At 40.2% G+C, this 16,682-nt stretch overlaps 1 protein-coding gene and 1 long non-coding RNA gene across 4 annotated transcripts in view; one reads left to right on the top strand and one right to left on the bottom strand.

Annotated features, from left to right (window-relative positions):
- Positions 1 to 2,586, bottom strand: part of PRKD1 (protein kinase D1) — a 136,019-nt gene extending 133,433 nt beyond the window's left edge. Inside the window, exon 1 of one of the 2 annotated variants that reach the window (XM_065064151.1) lies at positions 1,687 to 2,586. In XM_065064151.1, coding sequence (XP_064920223.1) covers positions 1,687 to 1,875 — 189 coding nt within the window. In that variant the 5' untranslated portion in view covers positions 1,876 to 2,586. The remainder of the gene's footprint in view (positions 1 to 1,686) is intronic. The other variant, XM_065064152.1, reaches the window with a different exon arrangement.
- On the top strand, positions 1,079 to 15,996 carry LOC135579566 (uncharacterized). Of its 2 annotated transcripts, none has more exons than XR_010472918.1 (4): positions 1,079 to 1,181; positions 7,515 to 7,749; positions 9,488 to 9,620; positions 11,727 to 15,996. It is a non-coding gene; the product is annotated as an uncharacterized LOC135579566 (long non-coding RNA). The 2 variants fall into 2 exon arrangements; XR_010472919.1 differs by lacking the exon at positions 1,079 to 1,181 and adding an exon at positions 1,239 to 1,315.
- Positions 15,997 to 16,682: the final 686 nt, after the last annotated feature.

The following is a 16,682-nucleotide window of genomic DNA, read 5'->3' as shown; positions in this document are numbered from 1 at the left end:
ATTTTATTTTCTTCAGACAATGGTACATTGTTAGGAAATTAGGATTAGACTCAAGTTTATAGTAAACCCATGAAATTAACAAACTACTCAAGCACAAAAATATAAACAATGCATACAACCATCTTAATGTTTCCATTATTGCTAGCATAACAACTTATGAACAGTGAAATATTAAAACTATCCAAGTTGTTTCTGACGCATATGTGACCAAGTAACAAGTTTTGGCCTAGCTTTGAAAGGAAATATGGTAATGTTAAACAGAAGGCAACATCTTTCTCCAGAACTTAATTTAAGAAAGAAGGTAACCCTTAAACTAAGAAAAATAGAAAACTTAGAAATGAAGATGCACATTTTATTTCATACTTTTTTGAAAATATTTCATTAGATCCTCTTAAAAAAGATCAAATAAAGACAATATTCTGCTATCCAGCTGATGTGATGTACAAACAGATGTAAGATACGGCTGTCAACTTAAAAAAAAAGCCTAAAAAATCCCTACCTGAAACTATTTTACACCAGAAAAAACAAGGGGGGAAAAAAGCCCAACTTGTTCCAATATAACCATCCTAAATATTTAGGGGTTGGGTTTTTTTAACTTGGTCTTTGCAAGCACCCTGACACTTTTATGTGGGTCTTCCACACAGCAAACACTGATAAAGTAGAACTTCATTTTAGTTTACAACATGATTGTAAACACAGAAATCGGAAAAGGCAAAGGACAGCAGACGTTCAGATGCAAGAGACGTGTATTTTAGCGTGTTGCGCGAATTTTACCAGACTCGTGGTGACCTGTGCCTAGCGATGCCACCGTTTCAGAGGACCAGCGGCGAGTGCCACCCCCGCAGCGGTGCCACCTTTGTTCACGGGGCCAGCGCTCCCCCCCCTGCCACCGAGGGACCCACCGCCGCCCGCAGCTGCTGCCAGCGAAGGCTGACTCAGTCCCCTCCTGCGCCGCGGCCACCTGCCAGCTCCCGGGGTTGGCACCCAGCGCCAGCCCGCACCACAGAGCCCTCTGCCCCCGGCGCGGCGCCCACCCCCGCGGCCCAGCGCCGTCCCACGGGCCGGCAGTTCCGGGCCAGGGCGCTGCCCCCCCGGCCCCAGCTCACGGCTGTGCCGGGCTGCCCGCCACCGGGCAAGGAGTGCGAAGCGCTGCGCGCCGCTTTGAATCCTGGGCTCTCGGGGTTGGTTTTTCCTTGTTGCTGTTTGCTTTTTTTTTTTTTTTTTTTTTTTTTAAGTGGAAAGTTTTCTCTCCCAGCAGAGGCCGGGACAACGCGTAAACTGCCCCAGGGCGCCGCGCTGCCATCGCAGCTGACAGGTTTCTGCCTCCCCCTCTTCTTCCGCAGCTTTAAAAAGCAGGCAGATAGATCCGGCTGGGGTTTGTTTTTAATAACAGCTATTAGTACAGCTAATTGCATCCATTGCCAACAAAATGAAAGTCAAGCTCGCAAGTGAGCATCCCGCACCGAGCCTCTTCGGCGATGGGGGGGCACAGAGGAAGAGTGGGGGGCCGGGGTGAGGGAAGCGGGGCCAGCAGCAGAGGAGACGAAAACGCAGAAAAGTTAAGATCGGTCTCGTTAGCCCCGGAACAGAGCCGCCGGGAGGCCGGGGAAAGGAAAGTTCACAGCCACCAGCTGCGCCTACCGGCAGCGGATTCGGGGGACGGCGGGAGACTGGGGTTCTTTTTACCTTCTGGTCGACGATGGAGCAAGCCATTTCCCGGACATGGGCGAGACTGAAGTCCCCCGAGGAGTCCTGCAGCAGCAGCACCGGCTCCCGGCTCAGCCCGATCTGGAGGTGGAAGGCGACGCCGCCCCCGGCAGCAGCCCCCGGCGGCGGCAGCGGGCTGGGCGGCCGGATCAGCGGAGTGGTGCTCATCGAAAACTTCCCGCCGGAGCCGCCGCCGGAGCAGAGGGGTCGGGGACGGAAGGGGGGAAGCCGGGCGCCGCGGCGAAAAGTTTGCGGCCGCCCCGGAGGCGCCTGGCGAGTTCCCCCGCGAAGTTTCAGGGAAGTCCCGCCGAGCGCCTCTTGGGTGAAAATGGCGAGGGGGACGAGGGGGAGGGGGCAGAGGACCGGGGAGGATGCAGACAGGAAAAGGCGGCGAGAGAGACGCGCAGGGCGACGGGGGAACCCAGCCCAGCGCCGCCGAGGTGGTGCCGCCGCTCCGGCTGTTGGCGCTGTGCGCGGCGCGGGGGCGGGACGGGCCGCGCCCTCCACCGGGACGGGCCCGCCGCCCGGCTGGGACGGGCCGAGTCGGGGTCGGGCCGCGCCGCTCCGCCACCAAACGGCGGCCGCGTCCCAACAGGCGGTAGGGGCCGACTAGCCCATGCGGGGTCGGCTGGTTCCCTTTCGGCGGGGCTTCACCTCAGCCGTCTCTGGTCTCTGCCCGGCCGAGTCAGTGGGCTGCCGTGCCGGGGAGGGCAGAGCCTCCTCTTGCCCGGTCAGTCCCGTGGGGCAGCCCCTCAAAGCTGCCTTCATCCCGCCTCGCCCGGTCCTTTGTGGCCTCCTGGGCCGCAGGTGGAGGCAAGTCCTCGCCGGCAGCCAGCACGGTGGCTTCTCCCAGGCAGGGTGGCGGCAGCTGCCCCCGAGAACGGAGGGAAGTGCCAGTGGAGCGGGAGCTCTGGCTTGGCCCCGGCTCTTCTGCCTGGCTTCTCCCAGCTGCTCTGGTCACCACCGTGCCACCTCCTCCAGAAGCCCCCGTAGGTTTGGGGGAAGAAATGGGGGAGGGCTCACACCCATCTCTTCTCTAAAACAGCTTCCAGTTGCAGGGACAGTCTGTGCTAAGGAGGAGCTCCCAGCCACCTAACACCAGGATGAGTTACCCAGCCCAGCTCTCACGGTCTGTGCAAGCCCCATCAGTTTGTGCAAACAGGACGGATGTCAGGCAACATTTAGTCTAAAAAGCCCATCCCAAATCTTCATTTGGAAGTCTGTGAAAGCAATGGAGATGTGAGCTGTAATTATTTTGAGTACCAACAAAGAAACTCTTGAGTTATATATATGGCACCTGTAAGGATGGCAGTACTAAATGTATGTTTTTTAAGTACAGTGGTTGATCAAATTTACAGTCTGTTTCTTTACAAACTGCTTTTTTGACCAAATGTATAGCTGCAGCATTGTTTGATTTTGATGAGCTGTCTTGTTAGGACCCATTTTACTATTATCAGCTTGTTTCCCCCCTGGGATTTGCACATGCACAGTACCCTACTATCTGTATAGTTTTTAAATCCATTTATTCTTTGATGTATTTTCTTTTGGAATTGCTGCATTTTTATTTGCATCTTCTACAGACTACCCAGTCTGCTGAAAATGTCACCGCTCTAGAATGAGATGATTACTAGTCCCACTTAATAGACTTTTTCTTATTGCAGGAGGAGTAATAATCATCTTCAACCATGTTCTTTGGCTTTACCTTTGAAAATCCTGCGTAATTTTGATGTTGCCTGCAGTATTTCATTAGGAATGAATCAGTTTCAGTCAGTAGTGTACCCTGGCTATGCTGGTTAACATTGTGACAGGCTGTTTCTTAACAGCTCTCCATATACTAGACATTTTGGTGCCTGGATATTTTGGAGCATGTACATTTATACTCCAATGTCAAAGCCTGCTGAGGCATTAGAATTACTGCAGGCTTCCCAGGAAGCTGTGGCCCAGCCAGCTATACTATACAGGAATTAGTACAGGAGGACTGTGAGGTCCATGTGTGAATCTGTTGCAGGAAGGACTGGTAAGATCCAGGTGCCCTCCCTGAATGGGTGTCATAAGTTCAAGTGCAAATGCAAGGGCAGAGCCACATCAGGTAGCCACTGGTAGGTTTTTTTCTGAGTGCTGTGGTTCCTACTTCTCCCCTGTGGCATGCAGCATCCTAGAAGGTCCTGAAGCCTTGCTTCATTGTTCAGGTGATCCCTGAATGCAGTAAACTGTCATAAGTGTCATCAACTGTTCTCAGAGTGCCTCTTCCTCACAGCCTACTGTGGCAAAAGCAGATGTGGCTGTGATGGCAATAGAAGTGGTGAGTTGTCCCCCTCTCTCCTGCTCTTGCCATATTTAATTGTAGGCTCACATAACTGAGCATTCCACAATATGAGTCGCATGATGGCATTTGCTTTCAAGGGAAAGAGTGGAAAAATGACAGCGGTATACAACCTTAGCTACTATGCACAGTGTTAAAGCTCTTCGGCAACTCTTAAAATAACTAAAGAGAAGTAGCAGTAGCGATGCTGAGAATTATATATCCTTGGTTTTCTCATCTATGTGAAATCTAGCAATATAGCTCATAGGTTGTGACTCACCTACAGATCCACATCCTCTGTGCCAACACGGGCACAAGTTTCTCTTCCAAAAGAAAGATTACAATATTTTTTAAAAACTTGTATGTCACCAAGTCGTTTGATTATTGTATTGGCCATGCTGAGTACACCTTTGTAATTGGAATAGATGGGGACAGGATGACTTCAGCATGTGTCAGCCAGTCATATACAAGCGCTATTTTAAAAGGATTCAGTGAAATCATATGATGTGATCCTGAGTACAACCTGGCCTGTTGTACTGAATGCAATGTCATCTATTTCATGATACTTCCAGATGAGAGAATTATTGTGCTGATGCCAGGGAGGGAAAAAGACCGTCCATAGCAGTCTGTTCTCTTCCCTGTGACCTGATACAGTGTGCATGCCTGGTTGAGCCTATCTGTGCATGCACAGATGAAGAAACCTCTGGAAGTTTAGGTTTCACTGCACCTGTACAGATCAATTAAGCAGTACCTGAACTGTCACATGAACTTGCAGGAAAAAAAAAGTTTGCTGCACATGGCTACACAGTTTAGGGGATGTCACTGTAACAACACATTATGCAAACCTTGCCCAGCTGCCCACGGGCTATAGTTGCTGTAATGTTACTTCTAATTACTCTGTATCACTACAGTATGAAGTATGAATAGTGGTCTGTGTGTGTTCTCATGTATTGTATACCTGACTCTCCACCAAAATCTTTCTTCTTGCTTTCAGTTTACTGCATTGTATAAAGAGAATTCTGTTCTATTCATTGAGAATAAGAACCATCCCCTTCGTGAAGTGTTTATTGCTTTCTGCTCTTCTCCATCTGTGATATAACTGGTCCTTTTTGAACAGCCAGCTTTCAATTTATCTTTCTGCTCTCTAACACAAGCAGTTATATGGTCCATATGTTTTAATTTAAAAAAATATAAGATCAAATACCCCATAAAGAATAATGCAGGCTATGCCTAAACAATGGAGAATATTCTAGAAGGCAGTTTCTTTGACATAGTGTTAGTTTTTACGTCAAAGTTGTCGACCTAAATTTAGTTCTGATACATTTACATAAAGAGTAGGACACAAGTGATTACGATGAGATGATTACTACTGGTTCTGTGAGACAGATAGTGGATCCAGTTCCAGGATCGGTATTTTGAAAAATAGGTTGCTTGGCAGTATACTTATTAGTATAGTGTATTTTGGCAAGGATAAAAGAATAGTACTAAAGCAGAGAAAGAAGTAAGAATCAGCAGCCTCTGGAAGCTGGGTAGAAAGTGAGACTGGAAATAAAGCTCACATTTTAGCCGTGAGAATCATTAGTCATTAGAATGCATAAGCAAATAGAGTGATGGATAACCTTTTTTAATGTTTTTAAGTGCAGACTGAGAGTTTATTCACACACAAGCTTTTGGACTCAGTACAGTGGTTAACTTCTTTGTTTACTGAGGTCAGAGTGGAAGAAAATGTACTTTGTCTATCAGTTATATTCTTAAGGGCATAAAAAAAAAAGGCAGATTTTTGTTGTCTGTGACAGCACACACAAATTCAAGGAGGTAAAGACAGTCATCTTTCTTTCTTTCTCCCTGCCTCAAAAGGAAGACATCATCTGTCCAGCAAGAAAGTGAGTTGACACAAACCCTTTGTTCCTTAGGTCACTTCTACTTGTGCATCTCTGCTGGACTCCATAGGTTGTTCCATGCAGAGCAGGAGCCTGTGGAAGAAGGTGTTTTCCAAGCCCCAGCTGAAGACAACAACAGCTTTTTATCATTGAAAATTCGCCTTCTCAACCTGCAATAATAGATAAAATGTAAAAGTAGGCAAAGACACTGTTGCTGAATCAGGCTGATACCCATTTTGCATTCTACCACTAACAGTTTTCTGTTTTCTTCGCCTCACACAATCCCGAATCACGCATACCTCCAGGCTTACTGCTTTGATCAGTCATCCTAATGCCATTTTTTCAAACAGTCCAGCTTTTTGGCCTATTGACTTGTATCCAGAGCATGGTTCATTATAAGCTCCAGATCTCTCTCTGCTACATAATTATTTGCTTCCTATTTCTGTATATCTGAAGTTAATTATTCCTGCACATGCATCCTTCATTACACATATCTGTATAGAAACCCCTCCTCTTTACCCAGGCTCTTACACCAATTTGTTGGGATCATTTGACTTTGAATCACATGTATTTCCATGGCATTTGCAGTTCATCTCCTTTTTGTATAATCCACAAGTTTAAAAGTCATTATTCGGGTCATTAGTAAAGGACCAAATAAAATAGGATGAAGCACCAATTCCTCTGGAATTGTGTCACACCCATACTCTTCAGATGTTATTACCCAACTAGGTTTGTGTCGACTTCATATTTTCTTCCCAGCCTGATTTGCTCTGTTTGCTCAAAAGAATGGTTTATGTGACTATGCCAGAAAGCTCATCAGTCAAAATATATCACACCTATTGTTTATGCTCTGTAAGAGGAGGAAATTTTATTATAACAGTTGGGCATGGTTTGTCTTTTACAACAAAACATTGCTGGCCTGATACTGATTTCACTGTTGTCTTTCAGTGTTTACATTTTTTTGTTGTTCTGGACTACTTTCACACGTCTGTAATACCCTAAATACTTTTTTTCCTACTCTAAATCCTCCAGTATCACACCTGTCAACTAATCTTCAAAGGCAAGTATTTATCATTTAGCCATTGCTTCTGTGAGATATTTAAATAACCTGATATTATAGGTTTATCATACAATACTTTAAAAATTATCTAGATGTTTTATAACCACTTTTGCCACCTACTAGGTTTATTTTCTTCACTGTTACTAACAATGCTACAGCACTAAACACCTGCTTGAAAAAAGGCATTATGGATGGCAGCATTATCCAACATATATTTTCTGTTGACAGTGGATCAACATTTCCAGAAGCTAATTTTCATTATATTATGATCTGCAAAACGTAGATAATGTATTGTCTATTCCAACTAACAAACTTGAGAAGAAACCTCAGATTTTACAAGGAGTAGTTCTTGTGTCTAAATGTGTTTTACATATTCTTTGTATAGACTTAGATTTTAACATTGAACTTTCAGCTGAATCTGTTTATGTTAAGAATATGTGAACTTTTTCCAGTTACTACAATTGAATACAGACTCCAGTTTGTGCATTCTACTAAGTAGTGAAATATTCTTTATTAAAGACAGGTTTACAAAAGTGAAACAATTTTTTCTTTCTGCTGTTTTCAGATGCTTGAATGATGTTTAAAATGGACTGCATGCCTCCATCACTTCTCTCCTGAAGAAGGCACTGTTGGAGAAGTTCTTTGGTTCAAAAACAGAGCACTGAAAAAAAAAATAACTAAAGAAGAGAGGAGAAAACAAACTGGTGAATACAATGGAATGAAATTTGGGAAGAAATGTGGAGACTGGTGGAAACTAAAAGGACACTAAGGTTGGAAATGCAGATGTCACTGGATCTGAGGTAAGTATTGTATAAGAGGCTGAACTGGTAGGCTAAATGGAGCTGATAACTGAAATACCGGAAAATGTTTTACAGGGTCTCCTGGGTATTTATTTGGAGAGAAGAAGCAGATGTTAGCTGTACAACTAGTTAAGAGTTTTCTGATGAGCTACTTATTTCCATGAGAAAACGATAACATTTTAAGATCTAAGTGGTTGATGTAAATACTGTCAGTAAATCTCCCAAATTGTTTTGTTTGTTGGTTTGTTTATGCTGTGTGTGTGTTTTTGTTGTTGTTTTTCGTATTTTGTGTGTGTTTTTCTTTTTTAAAATGTTTCTAATTTTTTAATTGCTTCAGCATTTCTAAAAGGAAAGTCTTGGAATATTAACTTCCATGGCTTTCTGCTAAATGTTTTAAATAATTATGACAAAACATTTAAAAACATTAAACTTAGAAATTCAAAACTCAAGTTGAAAATCTGAGACAACTCAATGTAGTATTTTTTATATCACAAAACATCAGATATTTTAAGTTTTTGATATCTTGGCAACGGAAGTTAAAATCTGATTTAAGCTGGCAAAACTGTTTTCTGCCTATGTAAGCCTATCCATGGGCAAACTGACCATGGACATACAGGGTAGATTAACAGTAAAACAGGATCTGAAAGACGGAAGGATCAGGCTTTCTTCTGTCAAATGTGTGCATGGTCTGTTTCTTTTCTTTGAGCAAAAGCGTGCTGGTTTGGGAGTGAAGAGGTTTTTTTGGTGTTTGTTTGTTGTGTTGTGTTTTGTTTTTATTCTGTGCTCAGAACTGACCTCGCTATACTTGACAAATTCTGGGATAGGACAGGTTCCATTTATCCCAAAGTATGCTTTGAGGATGTTTGTTATAGTTTGATGATAGAAGAACTGATGCATTCAGATAAGCGTATCTTGGCATTGCTTTTACATATTTGTGCAAATTGTCCTCGCTAGCGCTCTGGTTCTTTGGAGCACAGTACTTCTGGAACAAGGCGGTTTGTCGTTGCTCTTTGGTACTGCTGCCTGAGAGACATGCCTCCCATTCTGAGGATACTGGAAATTGTACATCAAGTGAAAGAACAGCACAAGTTTTATTCAGAAATTTCTTAATGCTACTTCTTAGATGATTTCTGAATAGTGTACTCTGTGTGAAGGACACTTTTCTATCACTTACATAGCACCATTTCACTAAACAGCCTCCTGGGTGTCACTGTCGTACAATTCTACAGAATTCTGGGCTGCAGTGACCTGAAATTTCTAGGTCTGAGAGTCAGACTTTGTAATAGTATATAACTGCTGTTTCCTCTTCAGAAATGATGACATGATTTTCATGATTTAACTGGGGATAACTTTCAACAAGCAGCTAGTATGTTTGCAATATTTTGGTAATTTTCCTGAAACTAGATTGGTAATTCAGTTAGTAGAATATGTATGCTACTGAAAATCAGTTACACTGTATTTTAGTTAAATTTGTTTTTTATTATAGTTCTTCAAGTGCTGTTCACTTATTAATACATACAGGCATAACTGATTTACAAACTTTGTTCTTTTACACATCAGCAACCTGTTATATTGTTACTTAACACTAATATTTTTGTGGCTGCTGTCCAGGCGTCCGTGTCATTTCCACTGAAATTCTTTGGCAGTTCAAAAAATAATCCAGGTCCTGGAAATTAGAGTACTACCCATGCAGAATCAGATACATATGTTGTAATTTATGCATGATTTTGACCTGTAGGAATGGGTGTCATACTATTTCTGTGAGCGGATACAGCCTAAAGAAAGAGGTGTAAGTTGTTAACTATCCATCAACAGTTGTCTCCAAAGCTTATGGGATACATCAAAGTAGAGAAGATTCAGAGTGGCCAAGGGTAAGTAAGGATGGCAGAGTCTTACTTGTGAGCTAAGCAATGTCTGATAGCGTGGAAAGAATACAGGTTTACAGGCAGTTTTAAAACTGAGCTAGAAATTTATCTAGGGGCTAGATATTTCTGAATGACTGCTGACTTTCTGCTCTGGTATTTAAAGTTATGCTCACCGTGCTTGTCAGACTGGTTAGTCCCACTACGACTAGTTTTACCATACTTTTATGTGGCTTGATATTTTTGTCCACAAAATTTGGTTGACAATATAATTTGCATAAATTGAATTATGCAATATAAATTCTTTAATGATTGCTACATGAATGCTAAGACCACATACAGGCCCAGGTAATACTCAGGTGGGATTATTGAGACAATAGATGTGAGACAACAGATGTCAGACAATCGATAAACACCACTCCTGTATACTTTTGAGTGAGTTTCCTTACTTGTAATGATTTAATGAGTTAAGAGAGACTGCCCATAGGAACAGGGAATCAATAGATTTCTTACCTAAATTGTCATTGATCTTTTAATGTTTACTGGAGTTGGTTACTGATGCTGCTTTGGTTTCACTGCATGAAACTGAAAAGCCAGAGCTAAGAGTAGCATTATGGGGGAACCTAGTGTTCTACACAGGAGGAGAGAGGATGAAGGAATGGAATGGTGCAGGGGATCCCAAAGAACCTGCAGGAGAGAGAAAGGTAAAAGTTGAAAGATTGAAGACTCACAGGAAAGGAATTGATTGCAAGGAGTACTACAATTGTGCATCACAATTTCTTTCTTGAAAATGTTTGGGTCTAAAAATTTAACAATTCAGCAGGATAGGTTTTAAGAACTATATTGTCCTTTCATTTGCAATCACTATCTTGCAATCTTAATTTATCATAGATTTTCTGTTTGGAAATCAAATTAAGAGACATTTCATATCATTTTCATATGCAACAAATAAAAGACTGGTAATTCATGTAACCACATTCTACGTATCATGTGAACACTAAAAGCCTTGTAAATACCTGAATGAAAGTTCACTCTTACATAATATGTTTATTTATGCTAACGTGGTAGAATGAATACGCATAGGAAACAAACCCTCTCTTCCTGTACCTTACTCCATGATAGGAAAAGTAACTGCACATAAAAAAGGCTTGATTGCTGAATGCTTCTTTAAGTAATAAAAGAAAATGCCCTTTCGTGCAAACCACAACTTGGGCTTAATCACAGGGGGGAAAAAAGTGCATCTTTTCCACGTCATAGCAGACAAACATCTCAATATGAAGCCTTACACAGTGCTGTCGCATTGTCATCCAGGTTTATATAAACAAGGAAATCATAAGATAGAGTAGGAAGACATTTCAAGCAGATTGACTGTGTTTGATTATGCTTAAATTTAATGGATCTTGACACAATGAAGCATGTGAAGAGAGTTTTAAAAATAAATTTATTAGAATAATGTCTTTCAGGGAGATTAGAGAATACAACATACAAAATAAGATAGAAATATAGATAGACAAACAGGATAATATAAAAATAAACAGAAATAATTGGATCTTTATCATGCTAAATATTATCAAGAATAAAAGTTTTTTTAGAAAAAAGGATGACATTTAAAAAACCCTGGAAGTTGAAATCAAACTTCAATATGGCATGTTTTTTCATCTTTCCAGATTTTTCAAATATGAAAATTTTCAAATTCACTTTTCAAACATGGCATGTTTTTTCATCTTTCCCTTTGGAGTCTCTCAAAGAAAATGGAGAAAATAATATGTGGATATCTTCCAAACATGAGTGGATAATTTTCTAAAAGATGTACATTTTGTATTACACATTATTAGGTTCAACAAGAAAGTGTCAGGCTAACGTTCTGGGTCTGTGTTGTAAAGACATGACAATATATTTGTCTCTGAAATCTGTCTGCTAGAAGTTTAAGGCAGATTTGTTTCTCATTTCTCGAGAACTTGTTATCAACAGTTTTCTGCTAACTTCAGAACTGGGAGAGAAAAATAGACAAGAATATGAATATTGTTCTTTTGGATGTGTATATCTTTCTAACCACCTAGAACCCATTTTGTCTTTTAAATACAAAAAATAAATATTTCTATATTCCAACTACAGAGCCAAGTCCTCTAATTGATTCTGCATAGTTAGGAAGACTGGCAAAGAGCTCCACTGGATTCGTCGTGAGCACAAAGATCCAGTTGTGGACTTGAAAATACTTTGAGGATCACGTCTCTCAGAGAAGAAGGCCTGAAAAGGAGCCCGTAGAGCCTAGAGATTTTTCCATGCAATCTTAAACTGAGACTGTGTAAAGAATTAATCTGAATTTATGATTCCGACAGGTGCCTTTAAGTTGTCACCTAAAGGAAGAAAGACCTACATTTCGAGAAGTATGTTAAGATGGCTCTGCCTTTTCCAGACAGAGATAGTGCTGAAATAGCAACCAGTATCATCAGATCCGCAGAGGACATTGACCAGCTGCAGCATGTATTGATGACAAGCAGCATGCATAGCCATGTGCCTAATGTCATCATGTCCTTCAAACCTCCGGTGTTCATCAGAGACCAATTCTGGCTGTGCAGTGCATTCACACCCCTATATTCCTTCATGTTTTTCCAATACCTGTACCATAGGTGAATGAGTAATAGGACTATCTGCAGCTCTGCAGCATGGAGGCAAAAGAGAAAAGCAGAATAAGACTGGCCATTACTGGAATACAAAATATGTTCTGAGTTACAGAGATCCCATTGCCTACACTGACCCCCATGTGCTCATTTCTTTTTGATAGGTACTTGGCCTTAAAGGTAAACTTAAACATAATCTATTCCTCTGCTCAGAATGAACCAAGTCAAAAATATCATTTTGGCTATAGTGCTTAACCTCAAGTGGAAATTTGCTCTGTATTGTTCTCCATACAACAATTATTGGAGCAACTCCAGTCTTTATCTGGAGGCTCCGCTGACAGGGTCTCCTTTGGTGAGATTCCGTGGGGTACCAGAGCACGTCTGCACAGAAAGAACAATGACAAAGCGTTAGTTCCTGATACAGGCTGCTCTACTCCTTCCCTCAGTATGTATTGCCCTGAGTCAAGCAGTTTCATTTCTGTAGGTTGTAGGAGCTGGAACTTGGTATGTGACTGTCTATGGACAATCAGAAAATCTGGTCTCCAGGGTACCTACCAGTGTCACTATACCTTGATAGTTTCAGCACAGCTGTGTAGTAAGACCTTAGAGGTGAAGAAAAGGTTGCTAAATATTTCACCTTAGGATCTCAGATTTATTTCTGTTCAATTTTTAACCTGATTCTGAATAACTTTTGTTCAAAAAAATTCTTCTTAGTCACTTAAAAATGAAAGAAAAAATATTTAAAATCTGATAATTCACCTGAGTCAACAAGTGTATATTTGTAAATATATATCCCTAGTACCAAAAATGTAATGATGGAATGCTGCACTTGCAGAGAAGTGATGTTATGGTGCATAAGGGTCAATTGCATTGGCACAAGAAAATATTATTTAGTTGTTAAGATTATTTGTTTCAATGAGCAAACTATGACCAGCTTTGCAGCATACAGCACAAAGAAGGATTTAACTTTTACCTGTATTACTGATCATGACTAACAAGGGTCTTCAGTAACTTTTGTAATGTTAGGGTTAGGTTTCATGCATTATGAAAGCAAAACACAATACAGCTTCAGGAAGCTGCTCCAAAACTTCTAAAGAAAAGCCACTTCCTATTTCAGTTTAGTTCCACAAGTATTGAATTATTTGAATTGTACAACTGAAAAAGGATTTTTGCCTTTAGAAGAACTGTAAGTGGGACAATCTGCATATACGGATTCAAGCTAGTCTGTGATGTGGGCAGATAACATCTCTTGAGATTTAATCCAGCCTATGTGCCACCCATTTTTTTAAATATTGTTTTTCCCTTTCCAACCACATTATTTTCATATTGCAGTTACATGTCACCGTAAAGACTCACTTTTAATATTTCTAAAAATAAGAAAAAAAATATAATTTTTTTTCTTCATATTTTCCAGACCTACTATGAAGCCAAATCTTTGCTAAGGACACAAATCAGTGGACTTACACTGGCTACTTTGCGTGTACTAGAGTAGTAATGTATTTTGGAAATTTTTAAGTGTTTGCCCCATGCTATCTGAATACCTCACTGGTTTTGAAGTATATTTTTACAAGAGCTTTGTGAAACAGAACAAGACTATTATTCCTGTATTGAGAGTCATGGAATGAATCACATTTGTGAGTCACAATGCTTTGTGAAAATAAAGATACACAGTCTTTCTTTAAAGTAGTATACGTATAAGCTTTATACTTTGCAGTTAATCAGCTATAGGAATACTAATTTACTGAAAGCTTCATTTCATACCGGTGCACTGTATTTGTGGCTGAGGCAGTTCCTCATACATATGGACCACACTGGTCTGTGATAGAGCAGGAAATTGAATTCCGGTGTTACCAATATCTAGCTATCTCAATATCCACTTGCCCCCCACCTGCGTCCTTCCAAGAAAGAACAAATACGCTCCCCTCTGGGGTGGAGACCATGGGTGCATGTGTGCTGGTGTGAACCTCCATCTGCCTCTTACGGTTCGGACTTGAGCACACAGCATTGCTGAGTGGCTTTATAAATATCCAGTTAAAATCCAGTTACAAGTTCTTAATAAATGTGATTTATTTGAAGAAATTTGATGTAATCATAGGTTTAGGTAACTTTATATCTTCTTTCTTTAAGACACTGAGATGTGAAAGTCCTTACAGAGGTAGCAAAGAGCAGTCGTTGTCTAAAGCTTGACTCATTACAATCCTAGGTGGTCCTGTTTGCCTGGTATGTGTTAATTGCAGCAATGACAGTTGGAGTCAAGGGATCATGGAACAGCTGGTTTCTATTACTTTGACCTAATCTCAGGTGATGTGGTCTAGGAAATAGTTAATTATATTTATCAGCACTCTGGTGACTCACATCTTTAGTATTAGGCTGATTGATCTTTATGCTTTGTAGACCCTTGCAGCTGTTCCTCATCATAAGCTTCCTTCTCTGTATTCACCACAACAGTCAAATACATTCAGTTAAGTTTCATAAATTACGTGAGTCTTCAATGAGCAAGCAACGCAGTATCTCAAAGTAAGCAAATACAAATTGAACTGGTACAAAGCCGTACTGGAAACTCTGTAGGGACTGTGGAGGGAAAGAGGAGCAAATTATCAGAAAACATTTTTTCCCATTTCAACCAATCCCCCCCACCCCGGAGTTTCAGTTAAATTTTCAAATGTGTTACCTTTTTAGACATTGTGCAATAGACAAAACATGCAAACCATGAATTGAAAATATCAGCTATTAATATAATTAAAGATTTGAAGTACATTTAAAATACAGCACTTCATTAAACTAAGTCAGTAGTTGGTAGATTACATATGTGCTTGCTGATGAAACATCATCTGTTTTTCCAAAAGCCAAAACAATTCTGTGTGGAATGCCAAATATTATATTCATTACAAATATTTATGTTAATTCAAGAGGATGTGAACACTGTATAGAAGTCAGGAAATTGAAATTTATTCTTTTCACAGCAACTGTCACTTAAGTGCATTATAGCCACAGTGGCATATACTCACAGCATTGTTCTAATAAAATTTTACATCTCTGCAAAGGGGCTTAATGCCAGCAGCTGTGAGAACCAGTATTTTGGATTTTCCGAGTCTGGCATATTTAAATTTTCATCTATAACACTAGATTAAATTAAATCTTTATGTTGAATATATGGTAAGAAGCAGGATTAAGTTCTGAATTCCCTAGTTAACACTCACAAAGTGCTTCTTGAATAAGGATCGCTTGGATTATTTATCTTGTATACCATTCATGAAGATAGATGTTCAACATTTCCACCAGCACTCTTTGTCAAAAGTTTATACTGCCTGGGATAAAGTTCAGCTGTTGTAACTGAAGTGTTTCGTGGCAAAGGTCTGAGCCTGCTCCCCTTATTCCTTTGGAGAATATAATAACACAAGAGGGATAGGAATTGCATGATCTTCATGAACATTATCCCACAGATTGCTATTTGCAGAAGAAAGACAGGGGTTTATGAACATTTTGAAAATGTATTTTATAAGTCTTAGCTGGGTCTATAGTATTTTTTCTTTCTGCCTTCTGTCACTCCTTTTTGAAGTCTTGATTCATTTTACTGAAACTTTGAAAGCTCTACATAAATATTTGACAGGGATTTCAAAAATATTTCTTAAATATATTTTAAACTTTAAATAAACAATTTTTCTTGCATATACATGCATATTTTGTTCTTTTTTCCACTGTACTACATATTTTAATGACTAAAATGTTCACAGAAAATCAATAAAATTGAACAATCCCAGTTATATGTGCATGTAATATAAATTACAATAAATTCACCCAACTAGGATTTATCTTAGATATCACACTTAAGCAAGAAGTTTGGATAACAAAATTTAATATTTGTTCATGATCAACAGTAGTTTAAACAGTGTTTGAAAAGAATCATTAGATGATCTTGGCTTTCCACAAAAGAAAACATAATTTCATATATTTTGGCACGTGCTTCTGAATGCATTTTGACTGAGGCTTTGGGATCTTGTAAAGATTCTGCATTTGAGAACGGCAGCTTCTATACTAACATGATTCTTCTCTAACGAGTTTCTGGTATTCGTGAACATTGTATGGTTTTCGCTTTAAAGAAACTTCTAAAATGTACTTTCTGGATGCAATTGACCTTTTTTCTAATTCTAATTGTAGTTCCAATTGTAATTCTAATATGCATTGCAAAGATCAGCCTACTCAGGGCAGCATTTGTCTAGCAATTTGTCCTCCTTTAAATTCACTGCTTAATTTGCAGTGAATTAAACATCAGCGATATAGAGTAAAAGGAAGATCCACCATCTTTCATTATCAAAGTTTGATACACGGGTTGTTTTGCATCAAAAATTTTACGGTACTGGTGTAGTTCTGCCTTGGGGAAAATGGTGGTCAAGACTAAGAAGGCAAGCTAATGAAGGCTGATCAATCCTCTGTTTAGAGCAGGTCATTG

This window comes from Columba livia, chromosome 5 (genome assembly GCF_036013475.1).
Source record: "Columba livia isolate bColLiv1 breed racing homer chromosome 5, bColLiv1.pat.W.v2, whole genome shotgun sequence".
NCBI lineage: Eukaryota > Metazoa > Chordata > Aves > Columbiformes > Columbidae > Columba > Columba livia.
Note: the sequence above shows the minus strand (reverse complement) of the source record. Positions and strands in the feature narration are given on the sequence as shown.